Genomic DNA, 22407 nt, shown 5'->3' on the forward strand with positions numbered 1-22407 from the left:
ACCCAACAAGTCGGTGACCACAAGCGAGTGGTCTGTGATTGACAGATGCCATCATTTTTGGAAGCTTGAACTTGCGAGTTTTATACAGCTTATAAACCATGTCTTTTTCCATTTTTGTCTACTTTATTAGTAACGAATGAAAAACAAGATTTATGTTGATAATCAGGCTATTTTGTTGAGACGTGTCCTGTCATCAAATAAAAATTCCATTACAAAGGAAAAATAGGCGGGGTTTGTTGTCATGATTTGAGACAACAAAACGGCACCTTCTCACTGTAGCGAACAAGAAGTAAAGACACTTAAATAAAATCGACCTAGGAAATCAACCCAAAACACGTTAATGTGTTAAATACTTAGTTTATTACAGCCCCATGATGGGGGCGGATCCAGCAATTTTCGCAGTGGGGATTTTCATCAGCCAAACAAATTGAAAATGTACACAGGTTTTTTTCTCCGGAAACTTGGCCTCCGTAAAATCAAAACCTGGGGGCGCTGTTCAATAGGGGGCGCTGTAGAAATCCGACAATTATTAACACTAGATTACAGAATGGTGTACCGTATTTTGAACAGGCAGACAATATACCAGTATACATTTTTTTGGGGTGACACGGCGGGGGGGGGGGGGTTCGACTTATTTTTTTTCGGAATTTGTATGAACAACATTTTTTTTTTTGGACAGAGCTTGGGGGGGGGGGGGTTACCCCCAAAACAACCGTCTGGATCCGTGCCTGTTTCCTCGATTTTTGAATCCTCCGAGAAATAGATTTGTTTCTAGGGCTACAAAGGTTATTTACTTGTGAATGAGACGCCGACCGAAACAATCGGCCGTTCTGCATTGCTCCGAGGAATAGAATAGAATAGATAACAAACATTCATTCTTTTGTTTGTGAAATATGCTTCATAACCCGGTACTGCTGACATGTTCTGCTTGTTTCTTATTTAATTGGCCTGATATTTATTCGTTTCTTGCGGTGTAGACTGCATGTGTCCCAACCTCCGTTTTTTAGTCTACATAATATAGGACACCGGAACCAGTCTACCAGCAGCAGTGTAGCCAGGGGTCTCACCATTTTTTTTGGGGGGGGGGGGGCTGCAAGATGTTGCAGTGGGAGGGAGGGAGGAGCCATTTCTGTTATACATCAGGCCCAAAAAAGTCTCCGATTTCTGGTATGGAGCTTGCCCCAAAAGTAGTGCGGCGACTCGGGTTTTTTTTTTTTTTTTTTTTTTTTTAACCGTTTCTTATACTTCAAATGTCGGCTGATGACAACAAATGGAGCCCGACTAAACTTAGTGCAAATATATGGGAGTCCAGAGAGGCCACATAAAGCGTATGCTCGATCAGCAGGATTTCAGTCATACCAGTGAGTTTGGCGGTTTTGAGACATCATTTTGCCGACGCGCACGGCTACGGCAACGCGCGTGCGTACCGGAAACCGGAGACTTGTTGGGGGTGGGGGGTGGGGGGGGGTGTCTACCAGCAAGGTGGATTAGATACATCTTTACATCAAATTAAAGCAGCCACATAAATTAGAATAAAAAATGGATTATTTTACAAGAGCTACAATAGACGACAAGACTGTTGTAAAATCGATTTACTCATCCTCTTCCTCTTAATGGAAAGGACAACTACAGCACCCTAGCATTAAATAAACACCCTCCCCCCCCCGATCTCGAGCCGCCTTAGCATATATTTGGGGTTCGGGATCCGCCGTGGGCTGCCCTAGGGTGGTTAGGAGGTGGAAGGGATGATGGGAGCGGGGGTTCCTAGGTGGATTCGTGCTTAGGCCACTGAAGGTTGGGGTTTTGTTAAGGAAAGAAGACTGTTTCACATGGTTGGATCGAAACAGTTAAGTTTGGGAATGGATTTGGTTGGGCGAGGGTCAAGAATGGGTTGGCATATTTCTGTTTTTGGTTTTGGTATAGGTTGGGCTCAATAAGCGTGGAGGGGGTTCTGCAGGTGCAATGTCAATTGCATGCCGAGAAGTTGGTCTGGCCGAGCGCGCGTTTAACTTGTGGATGGGGATAGATGAATGGTTATAATTAAGTTGCCTTTGGGAACGGCTGGGTTCTGCCAAATCAGTATCCTTTCAGGGCGGCAATTGTACATGGACCGGATAATGCACACAATATATTCAAGTTCTCATTACTTTTTGGAAAAGCTGAATTCATTTCATCTCCGTTTTTTTTATCACAAATATAGACTGCGTAAGAATACTAGCCACCAAATGCGTGGCTTCATTTAATAACACAAAGCGCAAAACAAACACTGATTGAATCACGTATGGCCGGTGTACGTCATTATTCTATTCACCAATCAGAGTTAGTCACCCAACAAGTCGGTGACCACAAGTGAGTGGTCTGTGATTGACAGGTGCCAATCACAATCAACGTGTTTGAATGTGTCACCGACATCCATACGATCATTCCAACAATTAGATGCGTCTATTTGAGTGTCGGTGATACAAGCTTCGGGTTGAACGTGTGGCAATGTAACATTAACATCATTTCCGTCTCACAAATATGGAGCGAGTCGGTGATATGTGATTGACAGCGCGCAGGGGCCAATCACCAACCGGGCATGCAAGTTCCTCAGTCACTGCTCGGGAAATCGACGTCAATATTTAAGTCACAAGCTGCCGGCTCACTCCTCACAACGACCGCAGCTCATGTCCACGTTCAGACGACAACCCGACAGAACTGTTTGCAAGATCAAACGAGAATTGCACGGTGAGTGTTTGAAACAGTCTTTTACGATAATTCTGCAAACTTTGGGATGGATCTTTTGTGATATATGATATTGACACAATATGCTTATAGCCAAAACAGTGCGCTGTAAATATTTCCGACCATGATGATTCCATTTCTATACGGTTATTCCATAACTTATCATGCGATATTGGTGCTTGAATCATAACCAGGTTTTATGTTGCATAGACTACAGCTGAATAAGCGCTAGTCTGAAAAGTTGATGCGGATTCAGACCAAAATTTTGTGAGGCCAAAATCAGGCAATAATATAGCTAAGAGCAAATACATGTATATAGTCACGATTTTTTTTATTTGTTCGGGATTCCTGTCTGACAATATTTCAGCTCCTACATACATAGTGCACCCTTGACGCATTTTAATTGCCTTGAATACTGAATAGTGAAAAAAAACCTATAAATTCATGGACGTTTTATACTTTTTATTGTCATTCAGATTCGCCAGTTTTCCCGTCAAACCTGGTTGTAGGTTTTGCAAGAGTGTATTACATCAAGTTCCTTATTGTTATTGAAGTTCATGCACTTTCACAATTTTGTCAGATGATCAATTTAATTCTTTTCGTTTTTAACGAAAGAAATTTTGCGAAAGCTCGACCGCCCATAATATCAGTATGATCAATCACCTCCTTTATTTTCTAGCTAGTGTTCCCTGTTTATTGTCAAACCTGAAATCCCGATGCGATGCGCTCACCTTTCCCCCCGGAAATCACTCTAGCTAATACAGGATAAAAGGTTATGCGGAAGTTGGCCACGGAAAAACGTTTAAAGGAAATCGTGACATCACTTCAAACTCAGTGGCGTAACCCGTGGCGTAACTAGTCTGCAACGATAGGTCTAAGCGTTACTTTCAAGCGTTGCAGGATAAAAGTGTCAAATGTCAGAATAGACTTTAGGGCGCAAATACGAACAAATCGGATCATGATCACACACATTTTATTCATGTTTAAATTGCCCCCCGGACATGCAAACAAAACAGAAACAGGAGACAAAAAAAGGATACAAAGAAAAAGAAGAAAGAGGTGCGAACATCGTATTGCTGTTAATGTAATTGGTTGGGGTGCAAATGTCCCTGGACACCCTAAAAAAATTATCAATCGGGAAAATGATCGGGGGGGGGGGGGGGGGAGGGGGATGTGATTTGTCCTCTACACTCAAAAAAATCCTCGCGACGCCCATGGCTGGATACATTTGTAGAATCATGTTAAGAGTTGAGGTTGCACAAATTATTCGAGCGTCCATTTAGATTTTGCATCTTCCCTTTAAAAAAAAGCAGATTTCTTTTCGTAATTTTACTGGGTTCTTTATATTGGTTAATGAGGAAACACGCACGAGATATTTTCTTTCATGTTTACGTACATACAATCAGTTTCGTAAAACAAACCCCCCAAAATGACAGAACTAAAAGAACTAAAAGAGAGATATGCATGCAAACTATAGAAAATTGATTGAAGACTGCATTAACCGTTTATCGTGTTGGCGATAACAAAAGAAATTTGATTGATTTTGAGTATCTTTTTAATTATCTTTTTATTTCAACAGAGTGATGACAACAATTAACAAACTGGTTAATATGGTCTAAATATGAAAAAAAGGATTTGTTTTGCACAATAAACCTCATTTTGGGCGTGTGCTCAAAATGTCATTCTTTCTATAATCTAGCCACCTAACAATGTTCCTGTCATGTTTCCTTCCCTGACAATTATAACAAAAGTGTGTAAATTGCTTCTTGAAATTTTATCAAAGTCATGTCATTTTATCATTTGTTTTAACACTGCCACATAATATTTTCAAGGGCGAATACAGAGAGTTTATTGCCGGGCGAAGTTTGAGCCGGGAGAAAGGGTAAGGGTGGAACGGCTCTCTTAATCGAAATTTGCCTTTTTTTGATAAATATTCGGTCACTGCCGGGGGAGGGCACCCCCTCCGCACCCCTAGAGCCAATACTGATCTGGTTAAACTGCCGAATTTTATTAAACATGAATGACTTTTAAAGCAAGCATGAAGTTGAATTCCCAAGCTGGACTGAATCTAAAGCACAATAAATTCAATGCAAATACGTCAATTGCCTACTTTTTTAAGCGTATAGGGGAGATACCCTTAAATAATTTGATCGTTCGCTAAATTCAACTGGGTTTGAGAATGCTTACGGGTTTGTATGCGAATTTGAAAAAAAGTGTTTACACATTGAATGAGCAAGGTGTGAAATTGGACGGGAAAAACATATTTAAATGAAAAATATGCTGTTTTCAAAACTGAGATAATTATGCTTTCAAAAATGATTCAATGACTTAGTAGTGCTTAAAAAAAACACAGATTTTTTTTGTATAGTTAATTTAAATAAACTGTATAATGAATTTGAATAAAGGCTTTCATAAAACGGTTTGAATCAATAAATTGAATAATTGTTCCTGGTTTCGAATGATTATTGATCAAAGTGAAAAAAAAACCAAGTTGCATTAAAATCAATGATTAAAGTATTTCTTTCTTTACTTAAGCATAAACGTTACCAGTTTTCTTTGTTTATTACTTTTCAGCTTACAGTGAACTCCTTTTGATCTCTTCTTGGACCTGATCTTCAAGACTTCAAGACCGAACCATCGAGGTCGGTGTGATGATGTTTAATTGATTCTATCATGACCGTGGAAAGGGCGTGCCGTCCCCCCCCCAAAAAAAAAAAAAAACTGACGTAATTCGGTCTCCTTTCCTAACTTTTATCGGTGGGCAAAACAATAATACTAACAAGTTTGGATTGCCCGTAGTTGCCATGGCAACATATTTAAAAAGAAACCATTTTTTTATTTACATGTTATGTCTCGTATACAAATTCTTCAGTTTATGTAGTGATTTTGTTTGTTATTTTAGGCCTTGAATTGTTTTCTTTTCAGATGAAAATCTGCGCGGCCAACATTCTGTCAATCGCCCTCCTTCTAAGTAACTCTGTCAAGCTCCAAGCTTCCGATTATACTGGGCCGGTTCCCTCGGACGGTGATGGTCCTGCGTCTCAGTTGTGTCAGCAGTGCTGCCAGGGACCTGTAGCAATACCCGGCATACCAGGTCTGCCTGGGCCAGCAGGACCGATGGGGCCGTACGGTCTGTCGGGGTCAAAGGGCAGTGCAGGTCAGCAAGGTCACAAAGGTGAAATTGGCCCTATTGGACCTATGGGTGAGCGGGGAGCACCTGGGAACACTGGGTCTAAAGGTGACGATGGGATTGGTCTGCCCGGCAAGATAGGTCCGAGAGGCCCACCGGGTCTTGTTGGAGCAGCCGGTCAGGCTGGTGTCAAAGGTCAGAAGGGTGAGCCAGGGGAGACACCAGACGACTCTAGTCAGCGGGTGGCATTCACCGTGGTGAGGACGAGCAGCTCGGATGACTCTACGAGTCACGACACCCTTTTGCCCTTCCAGCAGACCAAGACCCTTCTGCCGGGTACCCGCTTCGATCTCGAGACCGGCACGTTCACATGTAGTGTGCCGGGCACCTACGTATTTACGTTTTCTGTTCTTAAGTTTAGCCTGAGCGGTAGCCTTTACATCCATCTTGTTAAAAACAACTCCAAGGTTATCAGTACCCATGGTACATCTGGTCAACTTGGTCAGTTGTCTGGGAGCGCAGTTATGATCCTGCGGCGAGGAGACTCGGTGTATGTTACTATGTACGGTAGGGCGCATAGTGAATCCACCCGTCACTACACCTCATTCAGTGGCTTCCTCCTTTACCCCGAATAAATAAATAATTAACTTAATAAAATTAAATCACAACGCATAAAATTTATACAGGAGCAGTGCTGCCCCTTTGTGTTTCGCTTTCCATTTTGCTAAAACAGTATTAACCAATGAATTAAAGAAAGTTCAATGTCATGATAATAAGAAAGATAATTGATTCTTAATACATAACATTTTACATTAAAGTATCGAAACGCTTTACAATACATCAAAAACTACATAAAAACAGTTAATCAAAAAGTAGTTAAATATATGACTTTTTAAAAAGAATGTATTAGCTTCGATAAAAAAACCTCAAAAATCTGTATTTTTGGCTCGAATAACGTGGAAGTCTGCACGGTCACCGTTCGGAACTTTAGGAAGGTAGAACTGAACCCCATGACAGATTTTAGTGCGAATGTTAAACGCATGAACTGATATTTACTCTGTGAGGTACTGTACTGCTGACATACCATGGCGGATAATTTTGAAAAGTACCGAAGAATCTTGAATTCAACCCGCACCGTAACCGAGAGCTGAAGCATGGTTGTCATGTCTGCAAGATGACCCTTCCTTGATTTGTTTGTTCTGGCAATCGTACGGAAAAAAAAAAAAAAACTTTCACAATAATCTGTCTTGGAAGTAACAAAATGCATGTATTAAAAAAATCCGACTTTGTTTTTTTAATTTAGAATGTTTTTTTTTTTTTGCATTGCGCATACAGAAATATATTAAATGAAATCGGGTGATGTCATTTATTTATCTTGGGAAAGATTTTGTTCTTGAAAAAAAAAGAGTTTCAGTTGCACCACAGGAAACAAGAACTCTAAAACTGTTTTAAACAATATGTTTTATATCCCATGTTAAACATGTGTAATTAAGTGTTTATTTTATGTTCAAACTTGAGTTATAGAGCTTTCACTAAAATGAAATTGTTAACAATTTAATGAAATTATAATTGATAATGTGATACTATCAGCGAATCACGAAGTTATAATTCAGTGATAGGATAAATTTGATTCTAAGAAACGTTTTGTTTTTCTTTCAAGTTTACATTTAAGGATATTGCTCTGTTAAACAGCTTGAGCAGGCCCGAATTAAGTGTTTCGTAGGCCCAAGGCACCAGTGTTCCAAAGAATGGAGAAGGAGGGGAAAGGAAGAGGGAATAAGAACAAAGTGAAACATGTAAATAATAAACACCGCTGCTCAAACTCAGCATAGCTAAAATCAGGTTCTGCAACCCATGGCAAAAGATTGTACATTCTGTCATGTCGGCGCAAGCTGCCGCGTGAAGTCTCTTCAAATACGGGCGTTGACAGCTACAGCTGTGCAAAACAAAAGCACGTGCTCGCTCACAGGCAGTTACGAATTGAGCTGATTTTTATGAGTGACTACTCAAAATAACGAGGGCATATTTTGATAGAGAGTCAAGCTACAATTTTGATATTTGCGGCACAGAGCATTTGCAATCCAAAAATTTCCCGGGGCTCTTAAGCGCCCCAGACCCCACACCTTCAGGGCATTGCGCTCGCATATAAATAATTCCTCTATATAGGATTAAAAGACGCCCCCTCCCTGCAGTCTGGGATTAGGGAACAGGCCCGAACAAGGTATGCGCAAAGGTACTGAGCATGTACTGTACATGCAGTTTTGCAACAATGAAATAAAAACATCATAGCTGGATTGAATTTTGTATTTTCCAGCAGTTTTAACAATTAATTTCGAACGATTACAGTACAATTGCAAGCTCTCAATATAACAATATACCAATTCTTGCAATTGTTCTCCGATAGAAAAGAAAGATAATAAAACAAATAGTTATGTGGCGATAGCCAAGTCTTCAGGAGTTGGACTTATGACCCTAACTCAATGAGCCCCTTACCAACTTACCAACTCGGTACCCGGCCCACCGCACCTCCTTCCCTGTCCATCCATGTAACTCGAAAGTCAGGCACCATAAAGGGAGGAAACGAGGTGGCACGTACCCTAAGCCTTGCTGCCGAGTCAGCAAAAGAACCCCGTACCTATACACAGATGCCAACCTAAAAATTCGCCACAGTCCCAACTTGTGAGTCAGCTTTATACCGACCGACCGAGCTAGCTAACTGCTGTTGGTAAATGACGACGGGAAATTAATACTCTTAAATGACAGAAGCGCGGGCATCGAAAACCAAAAATTGACAATAAGCAGGTTCGAACCCCTAACCCTGTATCCTGTCAGACAGCTTAACAACTAGGCTATTTCAGTAGGTGCTTTTCTCGTTGAGTTTAAAACATAATCCTTATTTCCGCAGTGGGAGCGTTACTTTGTGTTTCATAGCTGCACAAAAGGTGCATCAGCATCGCACTATACACATGAATTCTTTTTTACATTAATTCTTATGTACCAACAATTAACCTTACCAAGCTCATCCTTAGTTATTCTGTCCCATCAATAGTTTCGCGTCGGGCGTCTTTCGGCCGGCACTGACATTGCGCTGATTGAGTGAAATTCTAGCAAGGTTTCCCCACCTCATTATATTTATATCAAACTACTGACCCGTTAACAAATAATAGGTTTTCCCGGTGGATTTCAGAATTTTTCTAATCAGTTTCATCATCAGCCATTCAATTTCGCGTGAGTTTTCTACATGTGGTCAAATCAGGTTTCTTGTTCACTTTGGTTTCATTCAATTTAATTTTTAGGCATCCACGATTTTAATCTGAATGTTCGTTTTCGTTTTGGGGCATTCTGTTTTGTTTTGGTGCATTCAAGACTGAATTTGTAGCAGTCTTAAATTAACTCTTTGCAACCTTTTGGCAGTAGAGGCATTCAAATTAGCGAACATCTGTGCACTTATAACGTATAACCATGCATAAAAGGCATCTAAGGATTGAAGACATCAAATATGATTTATGCTAAGGAATACGGAAACGTATGAAGTCATAAAAGATGTTTGACAAAATGTGTAATATGCCCATTAATCAAAACGAATGCCCGGTCAACCCCTTCCTGCTGGTTTAGACAAATTGAATGAACAACGCGATACTTTTAATATAAATGCATCTTTGATAGGGACGAGCGAAGCTAAAAGGCGATAGAATGCTCTGATAGTGAAATTGAATGATTCTTTTTGATTGGGAAATGCAGATCTCCGTGATCTTTCAATTTCAATCTAAATTGATTGAGCCAGGCGGTAATTGATAAAAAAAATGGCAAAAAGTGGCCGGGAAAACCTATATTTACTAGGAAATTGTGTTTGTCTGACTCTAATTCAGCTCCCTTGGCCAGCTAGCTTCCCTTTTCTTGTACATACACTAAGTCTCGGATGCCATTATAATACAATGTCACGTTAACGTCAGTCGGTTGCATGATTAGAATCGTGACCCCGCTAGTGCAATGACGTCCAGTGGCGTAAAGCTTTTTCCGGCGAGGGGGGGGGGGGGTGCGCTAGGGGGATGGGGGATGACCAAAATAGTAAAATTCGGGCGATTCGCAATGCAGTGCGCCACCAAGAGTTTGCCACGGAGAGGCCTTTTTTCAAATTTACGGTCGACCAAACAAGGCCCATTTGAATGAGTGTCATTACACAACTTTAGCTAATTGGTTATGAATTTGGGTATAGCGTTCTGCCGCCTTACTAAAAACAACATTTTGATAAAAACAAATTCTGCCTTCACCAAGAATAAATTTTGCCTTCACCAGAAAGAATCATTTTGCTTCGAGCAAATTTAGATTTTCATTTTTGAGATGTAAACTCATTAAGAGAATGTCACTCATCACACCCACGCCAAAAATGTGTGCTTCACAGTGCTCCTAAAAGTATCATCGCTGATTTGTAAACATCAGGCCATCATTCTGAAAAGATAAAGAATAGGATTTTTCTGTCTCCTCCTTCGTTTATAATACAGACGAAATTCAATAAGAATGTTAGATGTGTTTTGGTTTTTCTGCATCTGCCATGGATCAACCAACCCCTGTCGAATTTAAAAAGAAAGAAAGAAAGAAGATATCTTACCAGTGTGAGAACAATACAAGAAGTTTGTAATGGGGCTGCCGTCCACTGCGTATCCTGCTGGAAAGAGTCCGGTGCCACGTGATGAACTTTGTGAGGCCGGCTTGCCAAAGATACAGAACGGCACTGGAAATGTTTGAAAACAATTTCAGACGGAACACGTCAAATCAAAATTGTGATTAGACGTGGTATATTGTTGGTAATATTTCAATCGAGATGTTTAGGCTTTTAAACTGTATGCGAAACCTTTGAACAAAATTCTTTACTTTTTTTCAATTATGGTTCTTTTTGGCGGCGGGATACCGGGAGTAGGGTTTGAGCCAGGGGGTGAGAAGCGCTATCCCAAAAGCAACAGATTGAACATATGAGTTGCAAACACAATTCGGTCTTATAACTCTTTTAGAAAAAAGAACCAAGTTTAGTTTAGAAAACGCATCTGCTGTAGCTTCATTTAAGGATCACCTGTGCGGCTCTTTTTAGACACTTATTGAGAATGCTGCCTTGAAATATGTACCTTCTTCCCCATACAGTACAACAGTATTCTCAAGTTGGAATAACTAAGTTTACACAAAGTGTGTGCAGGGTGCTTTGTGTATCATAGTCTCAAATTCTGTTTAACATACCAAGTTTATATGAAATTGATTTCCTTACATATTCAACGTGAGTGACCCAACTTAATGTTTTATCACTAGTAACTTTCCAGCATTTACAACACTTTGCTTTAACAATAAGAGTATCAGCAATGTAAACTGTCCTATGTTGGAGATGTGCTGCCTTGAACCAATAAGCATGTATTTTGTTTTGTTGTCGTTTAGTGCAAATTTGTTTCTTATGCACCAATTGTGAAATTTTATCAAGAGATGTATTCAGAATTCCTTTCTATATTAAACACTGGAAGAGCTACACGTTAAATTGATGAGCGTACATTTCATGAAGTTACTTATTGTCACAGTTACGCTAATAAAGCTGAATCGAAAGATCATGTGAACAATCTAACATCAAGATATGTAGCCCAAGGAGAAGAGGTGTCCGTGAATTGAGCCACAAGTCCCCCCCCCCCCAGCACAAGCCCACAGAACATTTGGTTGTGGATCTGTCGATGAAGGCGGGGTGTTCAGGTTGGCTTGGGTCTGAACGTAGACAGAAATCAAGGTGATTGCGTTCCGTAGGTAGATGGGAGGCGGGTGGTGGGGGGGGGGCGAAGCCTCGGTGAGAAAGGCTCGATAGAGTGATAGCTGTGATGAATCCCTTACCCACCTCAGCTTGCAGACATCTTGTATGCTAGGGGCAGAGTGGCCGCATTGCATTGGGGAGGTGGGGTGTAACGCCCAATTAGTGAAAACAAACGGCACACTGGTTAATTGTCAGTCGTGAACATTTAACAGGTGATCGGCACCATGGATTTCAAGATTTGCATCTATAATTCAGGCAACACATTATTATTTGCCGGAGTTTTGAGTTTCCGGACGTGATGAAATGTTAGATTCGTCCGCGATTTGGGGGACAACATTTAATTGTTTGGCGGAGTTTTGAGTTCATGGGCGTGGATTTATAGAGTTGTCGGCGATTTTGGGGGGGGGGGCACATTAAAATTTGGCGGAGTTTTACTTCACGAACGGGGATTTCTAGATTAGTACGCAAATCGGGGTCAATGTTTTGTTTGGCGGAGGTTTTAGTTCACTAACGTGGATATCGTTCGGGGCAGGGGATCAACATGGTGATCGTGTTTGGATTGGGGATTTAAGCTATTGAAGTTTGGGGCTTTGCTAAGGTAATAAGTTTGTTGCACATGGTTGGATCGAAACAGTTGGGGTAAGTTTGGATTGGGTTCGGTTGGGCGAGGGTCAACATATTGGTGTCACTGGTCGCAATAGACACTCACATACTTTCCCCGTTAGAGGGCGAAATTGGAAATGGACCGGATATGATGCACGCAGTATATTTATGTGCTTATTGTTTTTTCCCGCAAGCTAAATCCATTTAGTCTTCGTTTGTCTGTCCAAAATGTAGAATGCATACCCTGACTACAACATACTAGCCACCAAATGTGTAGCTCCATATAGCCTCCATTCAATAGCACAAAGCGCAATGCGAACATTGATTGAATCACTTAGCATAGCCGTTGTACGTCATAATTCCATCCACCAATCTGAGTTAGTCACCCAACAAGCCGGTGATTACAAACAAGTGGTCTCTGACTGACATGTTGCATTTTGTCAATCAACAACCACGTGTTTTGAATGTGTCACCGACATCCATACAATATCCACCAATGAGATGCGGCTATATCAGCGTCGGTGATACACGTTTCAGGATTTAACGTGTGGCACTATGTAACATTAATACAATTTCCGTCTCATAAATATGAAGCGAGTCGGTGATGTGAGATTGACAGCGCGCAGGGGCCAATCACAAACCGGGCCAGTCACTGCTCGGGAAATCGAAGGCAAGATATAAGGCACGAAAAGCCGCTTCACCCTCACATCGGCCGCGCTCCTCTCAACCCCCAGACGACAACCCGAGAGATCTGATTGCAAGAACGGAATTTGCTCGGTGAGTGTTTGAAACAATCTTTGTGATTTGAGTTCATTTTACTTCGGACTTGATCTTTCGTGGCTGTGTATACGATTTGCTTACAACCAATACATAACAGCGCGCTATAAAATGAAACCACTCCCAAACGGCCAGTTTGTAGCTGAAATAATGTACAGGGTAGCTCGACAACTTATTGACATTGGAGCTTGAAAAGTAACGAAGTATCACATTATGCTGTGCATGATATAGCTGAATTAGCTCTTGGTCTGAACAGTTGGTACCAATCCAGATCAACAGTTTGTGAGGCCAACATTTTCAGGCAGTTCAAACTTAGGTGACATTAGTGTTTTGTTCGGAAAACGGAATTCCTGTCTGACTATATTTCCGACACTGCTTTCATTTTGCACTTTCAAAAGAAAAAATCTGTCCAAAACACTGACTGGTTTCTCTATAGTTCTTGAAAAACTCACTTCTCGCTGTGGATAGCACACTATAAATTCATGGAAGTGTACATTGCCAGTAAATACGGCTATCCAGGTTTCACTGTTTTTTTAAAGACTTTTCAAGAGTGTATTAGGCCTATATCAACGTCCCTGCTGTTATTGAAATGTACTCGCTTTCAATATTTCAGATGAACTAAATTTCGCTTTTTGTTTACATTTTGGTTAAAAGAAAACAATCTTGCATACAATTGGCCCTATAAGGATCCTGCCCCATAATATCATTATGATCAATAACCCCCTTTATTTTCTTGCTGGTTTCCCCTGTTTATTATATCATTTGACGCAAAAAATAACCATGTTTAGCGTCCTGCCTTTTTGAAAAGAAGGAAGCGAAAGGCCCTGTTTGCCCTTTTTTAAATGGCCGCCATTGGACTCAGGAAATGACATAACAGCTTTATATGGGCTACATGCAACAGATAAAGAGGCCACAATTATGTCACTGTTGAAAATGTATCATTTTTTCGGTAAAAAAAAAGGAGGCAGCCTCCAAAAAGGAAGCGGGCTGGGACGGTAAACATGTTTATTTCTTTTTATTTCGCCTTACGTTTCAAACATAAAATCCCTGAGCGATCACATGCTTTCCTGGCAATCACTCAAACTAATTTAACGCTGCGGAAATTGGTCACGGAAGAACGTATCAGGAAATCCTGACAACTAAACATGCCTGTCTTATTTGTGTTATGAATACTGTGTATATTCTTTGTACCTATGAACTGGTTAAACCGTGTTAATTTGCCAGTTCATTATGTGCGCCAATCCGGTTTGATCAGTTACCCGCAAGCGTTGCAGGTTAAAAGTATCACTGGCTGGAATAGACAAGAGGGCGCAAATACAAACGCACCCGATCATGATGATGCACACGATTTTCTTCAATTTCAATTTGATTTATCGAGCATGATTCATTTGTAGAACTGATACATAAAGTTGTTGTTTGTAGAAATTATTCGGCCCTTTAGCTCTGCTGTCCGCATATTTCTTAGAAAATTACTTTTAAAATTGTAAAGTGCTAAAGCCATAGCATGTTCATTTCATTAGGTCGCAGTTAGAGCATTTACGATTTCGTTTAAATGTTTCACAACAGCTTGTGGTCGAACTGTTTTCTACATTTTCATTTGTTTACTTTCGATTTTACACCGAGTAGGCCTATAGGCGAATTTGATTTCATTTTTAACGAAAGCACAATAAACTCAATTTGTACAAAGTATTGAATGGGTGAGTGTTCCAAATTTATTATCAGTTTGAAACTTTGCAAGTGTTCATATGTACATTTCCTTCCCTGGCATTATAAATGGCTGTAAATTCCTTTATACGGCTTTCTCAAAAGTCCTGCCATTTTCACCTGTTTTAACACTATAACACAACATCTTGTTAATGCAACTACCCAATTGCATTGAACATTAATGATGCTGCTTTTATATATCTAGAACAGTCCTGTGATCAAATTGAATGCCCAAGCTGGAGTGACATCGAAGGTTAAAAAATTCAATGCATTTATTAGTGCTTTTCATGCTTTTCACGCAAGTACGAAGAATTTGAAAGAAAGTTTTGTATTGTTGAATGAGCATGGTGTGAAGTTGGACAGGAAAAAAGCTATTTGAATAAAAAGTGTACTGCTGTAAAACTCACATAATTTACTTTCTAAAAGAAAAACTGCTCAATTTAATGTTTTACTAGTACCCAAAAATAGATCTACCGGTACCCCTTGTTCTTGAAAGATAAATTTCAATAAAAGTTTTAATGAAAACCTTTTACCTTGATTACATTGAATGCTGATTTCACTGAGGCAGAGAATAAACGAGAATTTGAACAATGCGATATTAACACAGGTTGCTTTCTCTGGACGTATTTGGCCAGGAAAGCCTCCATTATAATTTTAATCATGATAGCATTATTTATTAATGAGTAAATGTTCATGATTTGGAATATTGGTTTATCGAAAAGGAAACAAAAATACAATAAATTAAGAATCGATCATAAAATTATGTTAGTCCTTACTCAAGTATAAACATTACCGGTTTCTTTTTCAGCCTACACTGAAATCCTTGTGATCTCTTTTTGGACCTGATCTTCAACTGCAGAACAAACCATCGAGGTGGGTGTTTTGATGTTTAATTGATGGCTCTATCAGGACCAGGGAAGGGTCGAGATGTATAGCCCTCCCCCCGCACCAACCCGTCCATCCCACAGCACCCCCGAAAAAACTCTCCCCCTCCCTCCAACCACCACCGACCGCCGCACCCCCACCTAAACAAAACCCCTCAAATTCGGTCCACTCCTGAACTTGTATCGGCGGGCAAAATAATAACAAAGTCAAGAGGGGTACACACCGGTAAATAGGCCTCAATATATCTCCTGAGCTCATGAATAAAAGTTATCCCCACAAAATATTCTATATTAGAGAGTTTTGAGAGCCATCATTGGGTCATTGAAGAGATATGGCAATGAATCTTTGGCCCGGACTTGGGCTTCCAAATCTGAGCATTTTGGATGCATTTTGGGCTCGAAAGTGGCGCTATTTTGCCATGTTGTGCACGGATCGTTTTTACAAGATGGCTACCTTTCCGCTTTGGGGAAAATGGGGTCGTCTTCTTTGGGTGAGAATTTCTCAAAAAGTCAATGGTCAACCCACCAAAAAATGAAAATAAAATGAAATATCACATGTTGATCATCATTTTTCTGTGCAGCTAAATTACCTGTGAAGGTTTTTAGTATTTTTAAAAGAATTTTGAAGTATGGGCATTTAGCACTAGTGTCCATGGGAATTTCAATTCAGGGTTGCCCCAGTAAGGTTTTGGGCTTTTTTAGCAAATCGCATTTTGCCAACAGCATTTTCTTCCAAAAGAGGGTGCGCTACTCAAATAGCGGTCACTGTGAACGCGGAGATCTGTCCAACCGATGTCGGCTTTAACTGAACACAAATAAACACTCATTGTGGAGAAGATAACTCCAGAAAAACACATTGTGTTGAATTGAAATTTCATCTGCAAATTGGCCGTAATATATGAAACAAACCCTTTGAAAATTGGCGAGAACCGTTGAATAACGATGAAGAATGATCGGGGAAAATAAAGTGTACTATTCGCGAAAAATTCAGTCCAAACACAAGTCAACTTTAATTGCACAAAAATCTATACGCTCTTTGTGGAGACGATAACTCAAAAAAAAAACATATTGCATTAAATTGAAATTTCGTCCGAAGATTGGTCGTAATATATGAAACAAATCCTTTGCAAATTTGCGAGAACCATTGAAGAACGATGAAGTATGATTAATGAAAATACAGTGTATTATTTGCGAAATATTCGGTCCAAACACAAGTCAATTTTAATTGCACAAAAATAAAAAACTCGTTATTGTGGAGAAGATAACTCAAGAAAAACCCATTGCATTGAATTGAAATTCCGTCCAATAATTGGTCGTGATAAATAACACTCATGAATCTAAATCGACGGGAACCGATGACGAAAACAAATGCTTCAGTGTGTATAAGGCCTTGGGCACTCCCGTGCATTTTGCCATCAACAATTTCTTCCAAAAGAGGGCGCGCTACACAAATAGCGGTCACTGCAGTGAACGCGGAGAGCTGTCCAACCGAAGTCGGCTAAAATTGAACAAAAATAAAACACTCTTTGTGGAGATGATATCTCCAGAAAAAAAAACCTTTGCATTAAGTTGGAATTTCGTCTGAATATTGGTCGTGATATATGAAACAAGACGAGTGAAAATGGACGGGAACCGTTGAAGAAAAATGAAGTATGATTACAACAAAAATAAAGTGTGTTTTTTTTCGCAAACAAATAATTGGTCGTGATATTAAAACACTCACAAAATTGAAAGCGACGGGAACCAATGACGAAAACAATGATTGCAACGAAAACAGTTGCAGTGTTTAAGGGTGCACACCGGTAAATAGGCCTCAATCCGTCCGCCGAGCTCATGAATAAAAAAATATACTCTCAAATTTTATATAAGAGAGTTCTGAGAGCCATAAAATTGGGGAATTGAAGAGATAATGGCAATGAACCTCTGGCCCGGACTTGGGGCTTCAATTCTGAGCATTTTGTTTGCAATTGGGCTCGAAAGTGGCTATGTTGCCATGTTGTGGAGGGATCGATAGCTACCTTTCCGCTTTGGGGAAAATAGGGGTCGTCTTCTTTGGGTGAGAATTGCTCGAAAATTCAATGGTCAACCCACGAAAACATGACAAGAAAATGAAAGATGACATGTTGATCATCATTTTTTGGTGAAGTTAAAATACCTGTGAGAATTCTGAGTATTTTTAATAGAATTTGGAAGTATTGACATTTAGCACTGTGTCTATGAGAATTTCAATGAAAGATTGCACCAATAGAACCTGAAAGTACGCCATTTTTCTTTGAGCATCGGGACCCCATCCCCAAACGGCCTTTCTATGGGCATTTTACATTTGGTGGCCCTTTCTCTTTTCGGAATGTAGAGGTTTTTTGTCACGATTTTTCTCTTTCACGTCATACGAATTCAGTTTGTAGTTCTGAAATGGTAACAATTTTACAAAAACCTTTTTTTGAGGGTGATTATCTTGAGAATCAAAGTCCCAATTATCAAAATTTGAAAACTCCGACTTTTACACGCTAGTTTGCTTATTTTCTCCTGAAGCGCGCCACCAGGGTCAACTGTCCGGTTCTATTCTATGGGTTGAGCCCAGTGCCAATGACAACCGATTTAAAAACAGCATTTATCATACAATTTGAGCCCCTTTGCCCCAGAAAGGCCTTTGTCATGTCAAGCCAAACACATTCTTTTAATTATTGTTTCTCAAAATTAATCTCCTGTCAGAAATGTCTCTCAGACAAATTCTTTATCAACCTCAAAATTGTTGTCTACTCTTTCCTATTTTTTTGGGCCATCTCCGTTAATTTGTTTTTAGTTTGATGTATTGGTTTCTTTACAGATGAATATCTGCGTGACCACCATACTGTCAATCGCCCTCCTTCTGGGTAACTCTGTCAAGCTCCGAGCTTCCGTTACTGGGCCGGTTCCCTCGGACGGTGATGGTCCTGCGTCTCAGGTGTGTCAGCAGTGCTGCCAGGGACCTGCTGCAATACCCGGCATACCAGGTCTACCTGGGCCAGTAGGACCGATGGGGCCGTACGGTCAGCTGGGGTCAAAGGGCGAAGCAGGTCACAAAGGTGAGATTGGCCCTATTGGACCTATGGGTGAGCGGGGAACACCTGGGAATACTGGGTCTAAAGGTGATGATGGGATTGGTCTGCCCGGCAAGATAGGTCCGAGAGGCCTACCGGGTCTTGTTGGAGCAGCCGGTCAGGCTGGTGTCAAAGGTCAGAAGGGTGAGTCAGGGGAGACACCAGACGACTCCAATCAGCGGGTGGCATTTGCCGTGGTGAGGACGAGCAGCTCGGATACCTCTACGAGTCACGACACCCGTTTACCCTTCCAGCGGACCGAGACGCTTCTGCCAGGTACCATCTTCGATCTCGAAACCGGTACGTTCACCTGTAGTGTGCCGGGCACCTACGTATTTACGTTTTCTAGTCTTAAGTATAGCACCAGCGGTACTTTTAATATCCATCTTGTTAAGAACAACTACAGGGTGATCACTACCTATGGTGAATCAAATCGGCGTGGTCAGTTGTCTGGTAGCGCGGTGCTGGTTCTACAGCGAGGAGACACTGTGTGTGTTACCATCTACGGTAGGGCGTATAGTGATTCCTCCTATCACCACACCATATTCAGTGGCTTCCTCCTTTACCCGGAATCAATTAATTAATTTATTAGTAATCACCTCGCATGAATATAATAGAGCAGTAATGACCTCCCGCCAAAAAAAACCCACATTTTCGCTTTCTATTTTGCCGAAATATTAACCAATGAATCAGATATGAATTCATAAATACCTAAGACAGTTTACGCATTCCTATTGATCGAGAGCCCGTCACGTGGCCGGTCTTAAACGGATGATTAAGACATGGAAAGCTGTCTTAAACACTTTTTCAGTGTCACATGAAATTTGGACTCCTAAAAATCCAGTGCCTCTTACCGTTTTATTGGTTGAACGTTCATAATACTCACGTAGGCATGCGCAATGAGTCAGTATTTTATAGTCCTAAATTCACAACGCAACGCCCAAGGTGCATTCTGCGCGACGTCGCGCAGTACGCGCGACGCACGCGTAAATCTCCTTATAAGGTAAGGATTGTGGAGGGACATTCCATATTATAGTCAGAGGGGTGTTTGACACAACATCAAGTAATTTTGTTGAGCAAAATAGCTAGCAATGTCTAGTTTTTGACTTGTTTTGATTTTTTGACCGAAAAGGTATTTACGAATGGGAATAATTGTGTGTTTGGTCGGTATTAAACACTCTGTTTAAGACCGGTTTGAGTCTGGATGGGCGATAATTACCCTCTCCCGAGAGCGTAATTCCGAACACACATTTATTCCCTTATTAAATACGTATGATCAAAATGATTAATTTTTAATACATGTATACCATTAAAATATCGAAACGGTTTGCACGACATCAAAACTACTCAAAAAATATTCATCAATACCTAAGACAGTTTAGGCATTCCAATTGGTCGAGAGCCCGTCACGTGGCCGGTCTTAAACGGATGATAAAGACATGGCTAGCTGGTCTTCAACACTTTTCCAGTGTCACATGGAATTTGGACTCCCATGAAATCCGGTGCATTTTAACGTTTCATTGGTTGAACGTTCACATTCCTCACGTATGCATGCGCAATACTACCAAGTGAATCATTATTTCATAGTCCGATATTCACATAGACTTGGCCAAGTCTGGGTTGCGCTCGGTCTGTGCCTATATAGTAAATCCACTCACAGCACAGCGCATATGGCATACTTACAGTACATAACGCACGCCCTCATGCGTCGAATCCGGACCATCATGTTAAAAACGTACATGTACATGTTATTTTCAAGTGATGCAGCAACCCCAACCTCGTCCCCAGGGTGTCGATCAGTACGCGCCCACCACTACCTGCTCTCTCACCCTGGTATTGGATCATTTGCATGTGCAAGATTTTTGCACACGTATGCAAATGAGGAACAGTCTGGTGCCTGGATATGCGTTACACATTAGCGTTTGTTTTTGTATGCGGTGTCTGGGGTAAAAAACAGAGTCAATTCGTAGCAGCGCGAGCACGGTGTGAGTTACGAAAACACGATTTTTGAAATCAAACTGTTACGATCTTAACAAGACAACATGCAGTATCATATTTCATATTAATATGAGCAAATTGGAAAGGAAATTAGTATTTTCGAGAGGGCGTGGACGAATGATCGCGAAAACACGTACTGCACGTTGTGAATATATAGCACCAAGTACACGATACAAACCATTACTAGCCAATTGCGGTATCCAATCAGGATACAGGAAGAAAGTTTCCTATCCAGGGTTTACTATTGGAAACGCGGTTGGAAATAAAGTAAGCACTGGGGACGAGGTTGGCAGCAACCCAGACTTGGTCAATCTGCCAAGCGTACGCGCTGGTTTGTTTCACGTTTGTACACAGTCTATGGAAATTAATTCTCGATGTGATTGGCTTCTACTGATTTCGGTAGAAGCTAATCATATCACAGTATTTCAGGTAATGAGCGTTTTTATTCTTAAAAACGCGCGCAGATTGCTTTGATAATATTCCTAACACGCAATCAGCGTTGTCTGCGTATTCGCGCATCCAAAGTTTCGCGGAGAACGCACAGGCATCTCATGGTGAGGAGGAGAAACAGATACACGCACGCGTACGTTCGAATGCTTTGAAACGGCTCTGCGTATGCACAGCACGAAGCGGTATCAATGGTTCTCAACATCGCTAACTTTTGCACCACATGTATGCACATGCTCTGAAATACATGCACACACATGCAGTGACATGTACGTGTAATACGCGTGTTTTACAATGTACATACAGTGTGTGCGCATTGTTATACGGCACTGAAGTGGAACGCGCGCTGAAGTGTACCTTGTCGGGCATCTGGAAAGACGTTAACTAAGTTTTTTTTTGCAACTTTTTTTTTTTAAATTAACATACCGACTTAAGCGATTCCGACTTGAGTCAAGTCTAATATTCACACTACGCAAATTCAGCTGCGTTTTGTGCGACATCGCGCAGTACGCGCGACCATGGAGGTGGAATGCGAGACGCGCACGCAATGTGGAGGGGCATTCCATATTATAGTCAGAGGGGTGTTTCGTAAAACATGAAGTAAAATTGTTCAACAAAATGGTTAACAACGTCTAGGTTTAGACTTGTTTTATTTTAGGACCGGTTTTAAACAGAGTGTTAAAATACCTCCGAAACACACATTTATTCCCTTATTAAAATTACGATAAAAATAATATTTTTCTAGAAGGAAATATTTTTAGCTGAGATTGAAAATTTCCAAATTCATCGATCTGTTTATTTTGGCTGAAAATCTGTTCCACAGATGCATGTACGGTAAAAAGCACGATCATGTATGCTTTGCTAGGCTTTGGACACTCTTTATGATTGTTGAACTTAACCCCGCCAAAGCTTTTAGTGCGAATTTGAAACTCATGGACCGAACTCAACTCGATGGATAAGTCTAAAAACTAACAAAGAATCTATTCGCACCGTATAACAGAGAGCCTTGAATGTAGTTCCTGAGGTACGGATGCATGTCTGCTTTGCGATCTATACTTCTCGAGATAATCAGTCGGGCAGCTGCAGCATTCTAAATATGGTGTAATTGTTTTAAGCTGGTATTTGTGTGAACCAAAATATCAGAAATAAATTGTTCAAATAATCTAATTGGGAGTCATCAGCTGTATTTATTAAACAATAATATATGTGTTTACATTGCACTGCACAGTTCCGTATAGGCAATATATTTACAATTCCGAGTGCTTGTAATTTAACTTTTCG

General features: G+C 40.7%; 1 protein-coding gene across 1 annotated transcript; it reads left to right on the plus strand.

Moving 5' to 3' along the window:
• The first annotated feature begins 5649 nt into the window (after nucleotides 1-5649).
• Nucleotides 5650-6489, plus strand: LOC119744694 (collagen alpha-1(X) chain-like). The gene has a single exon (XM_038220760.1). The coding sequence runs from the start codon at nucleotides 5650-5652 to the stop codon at nucleotides 6487-6489; it is 840 nt and encodes a 279-aa protein (XP_038076688.1).
• The last annotated feature ends 15918 nt before the right edge of the window (nucleotides 6490-22407 follow it).

This window comes from Patiria miniata, unplaced genomic scaffold (assembly GCF_015706575.1).
Source record: "Patiria miniata isolate m_02_andy unplaced genomic scaffold, ASM1570657v1 HiC_scaffold_7, whole genome shotgun sequence".
In the NCBI taxonomy this organism is placed as follows: Eukaryota; Metazoa; Echinodermata; class Asteroidea; order Valvatida; family Asterinidae; genus Patiria; species Patiria miniata.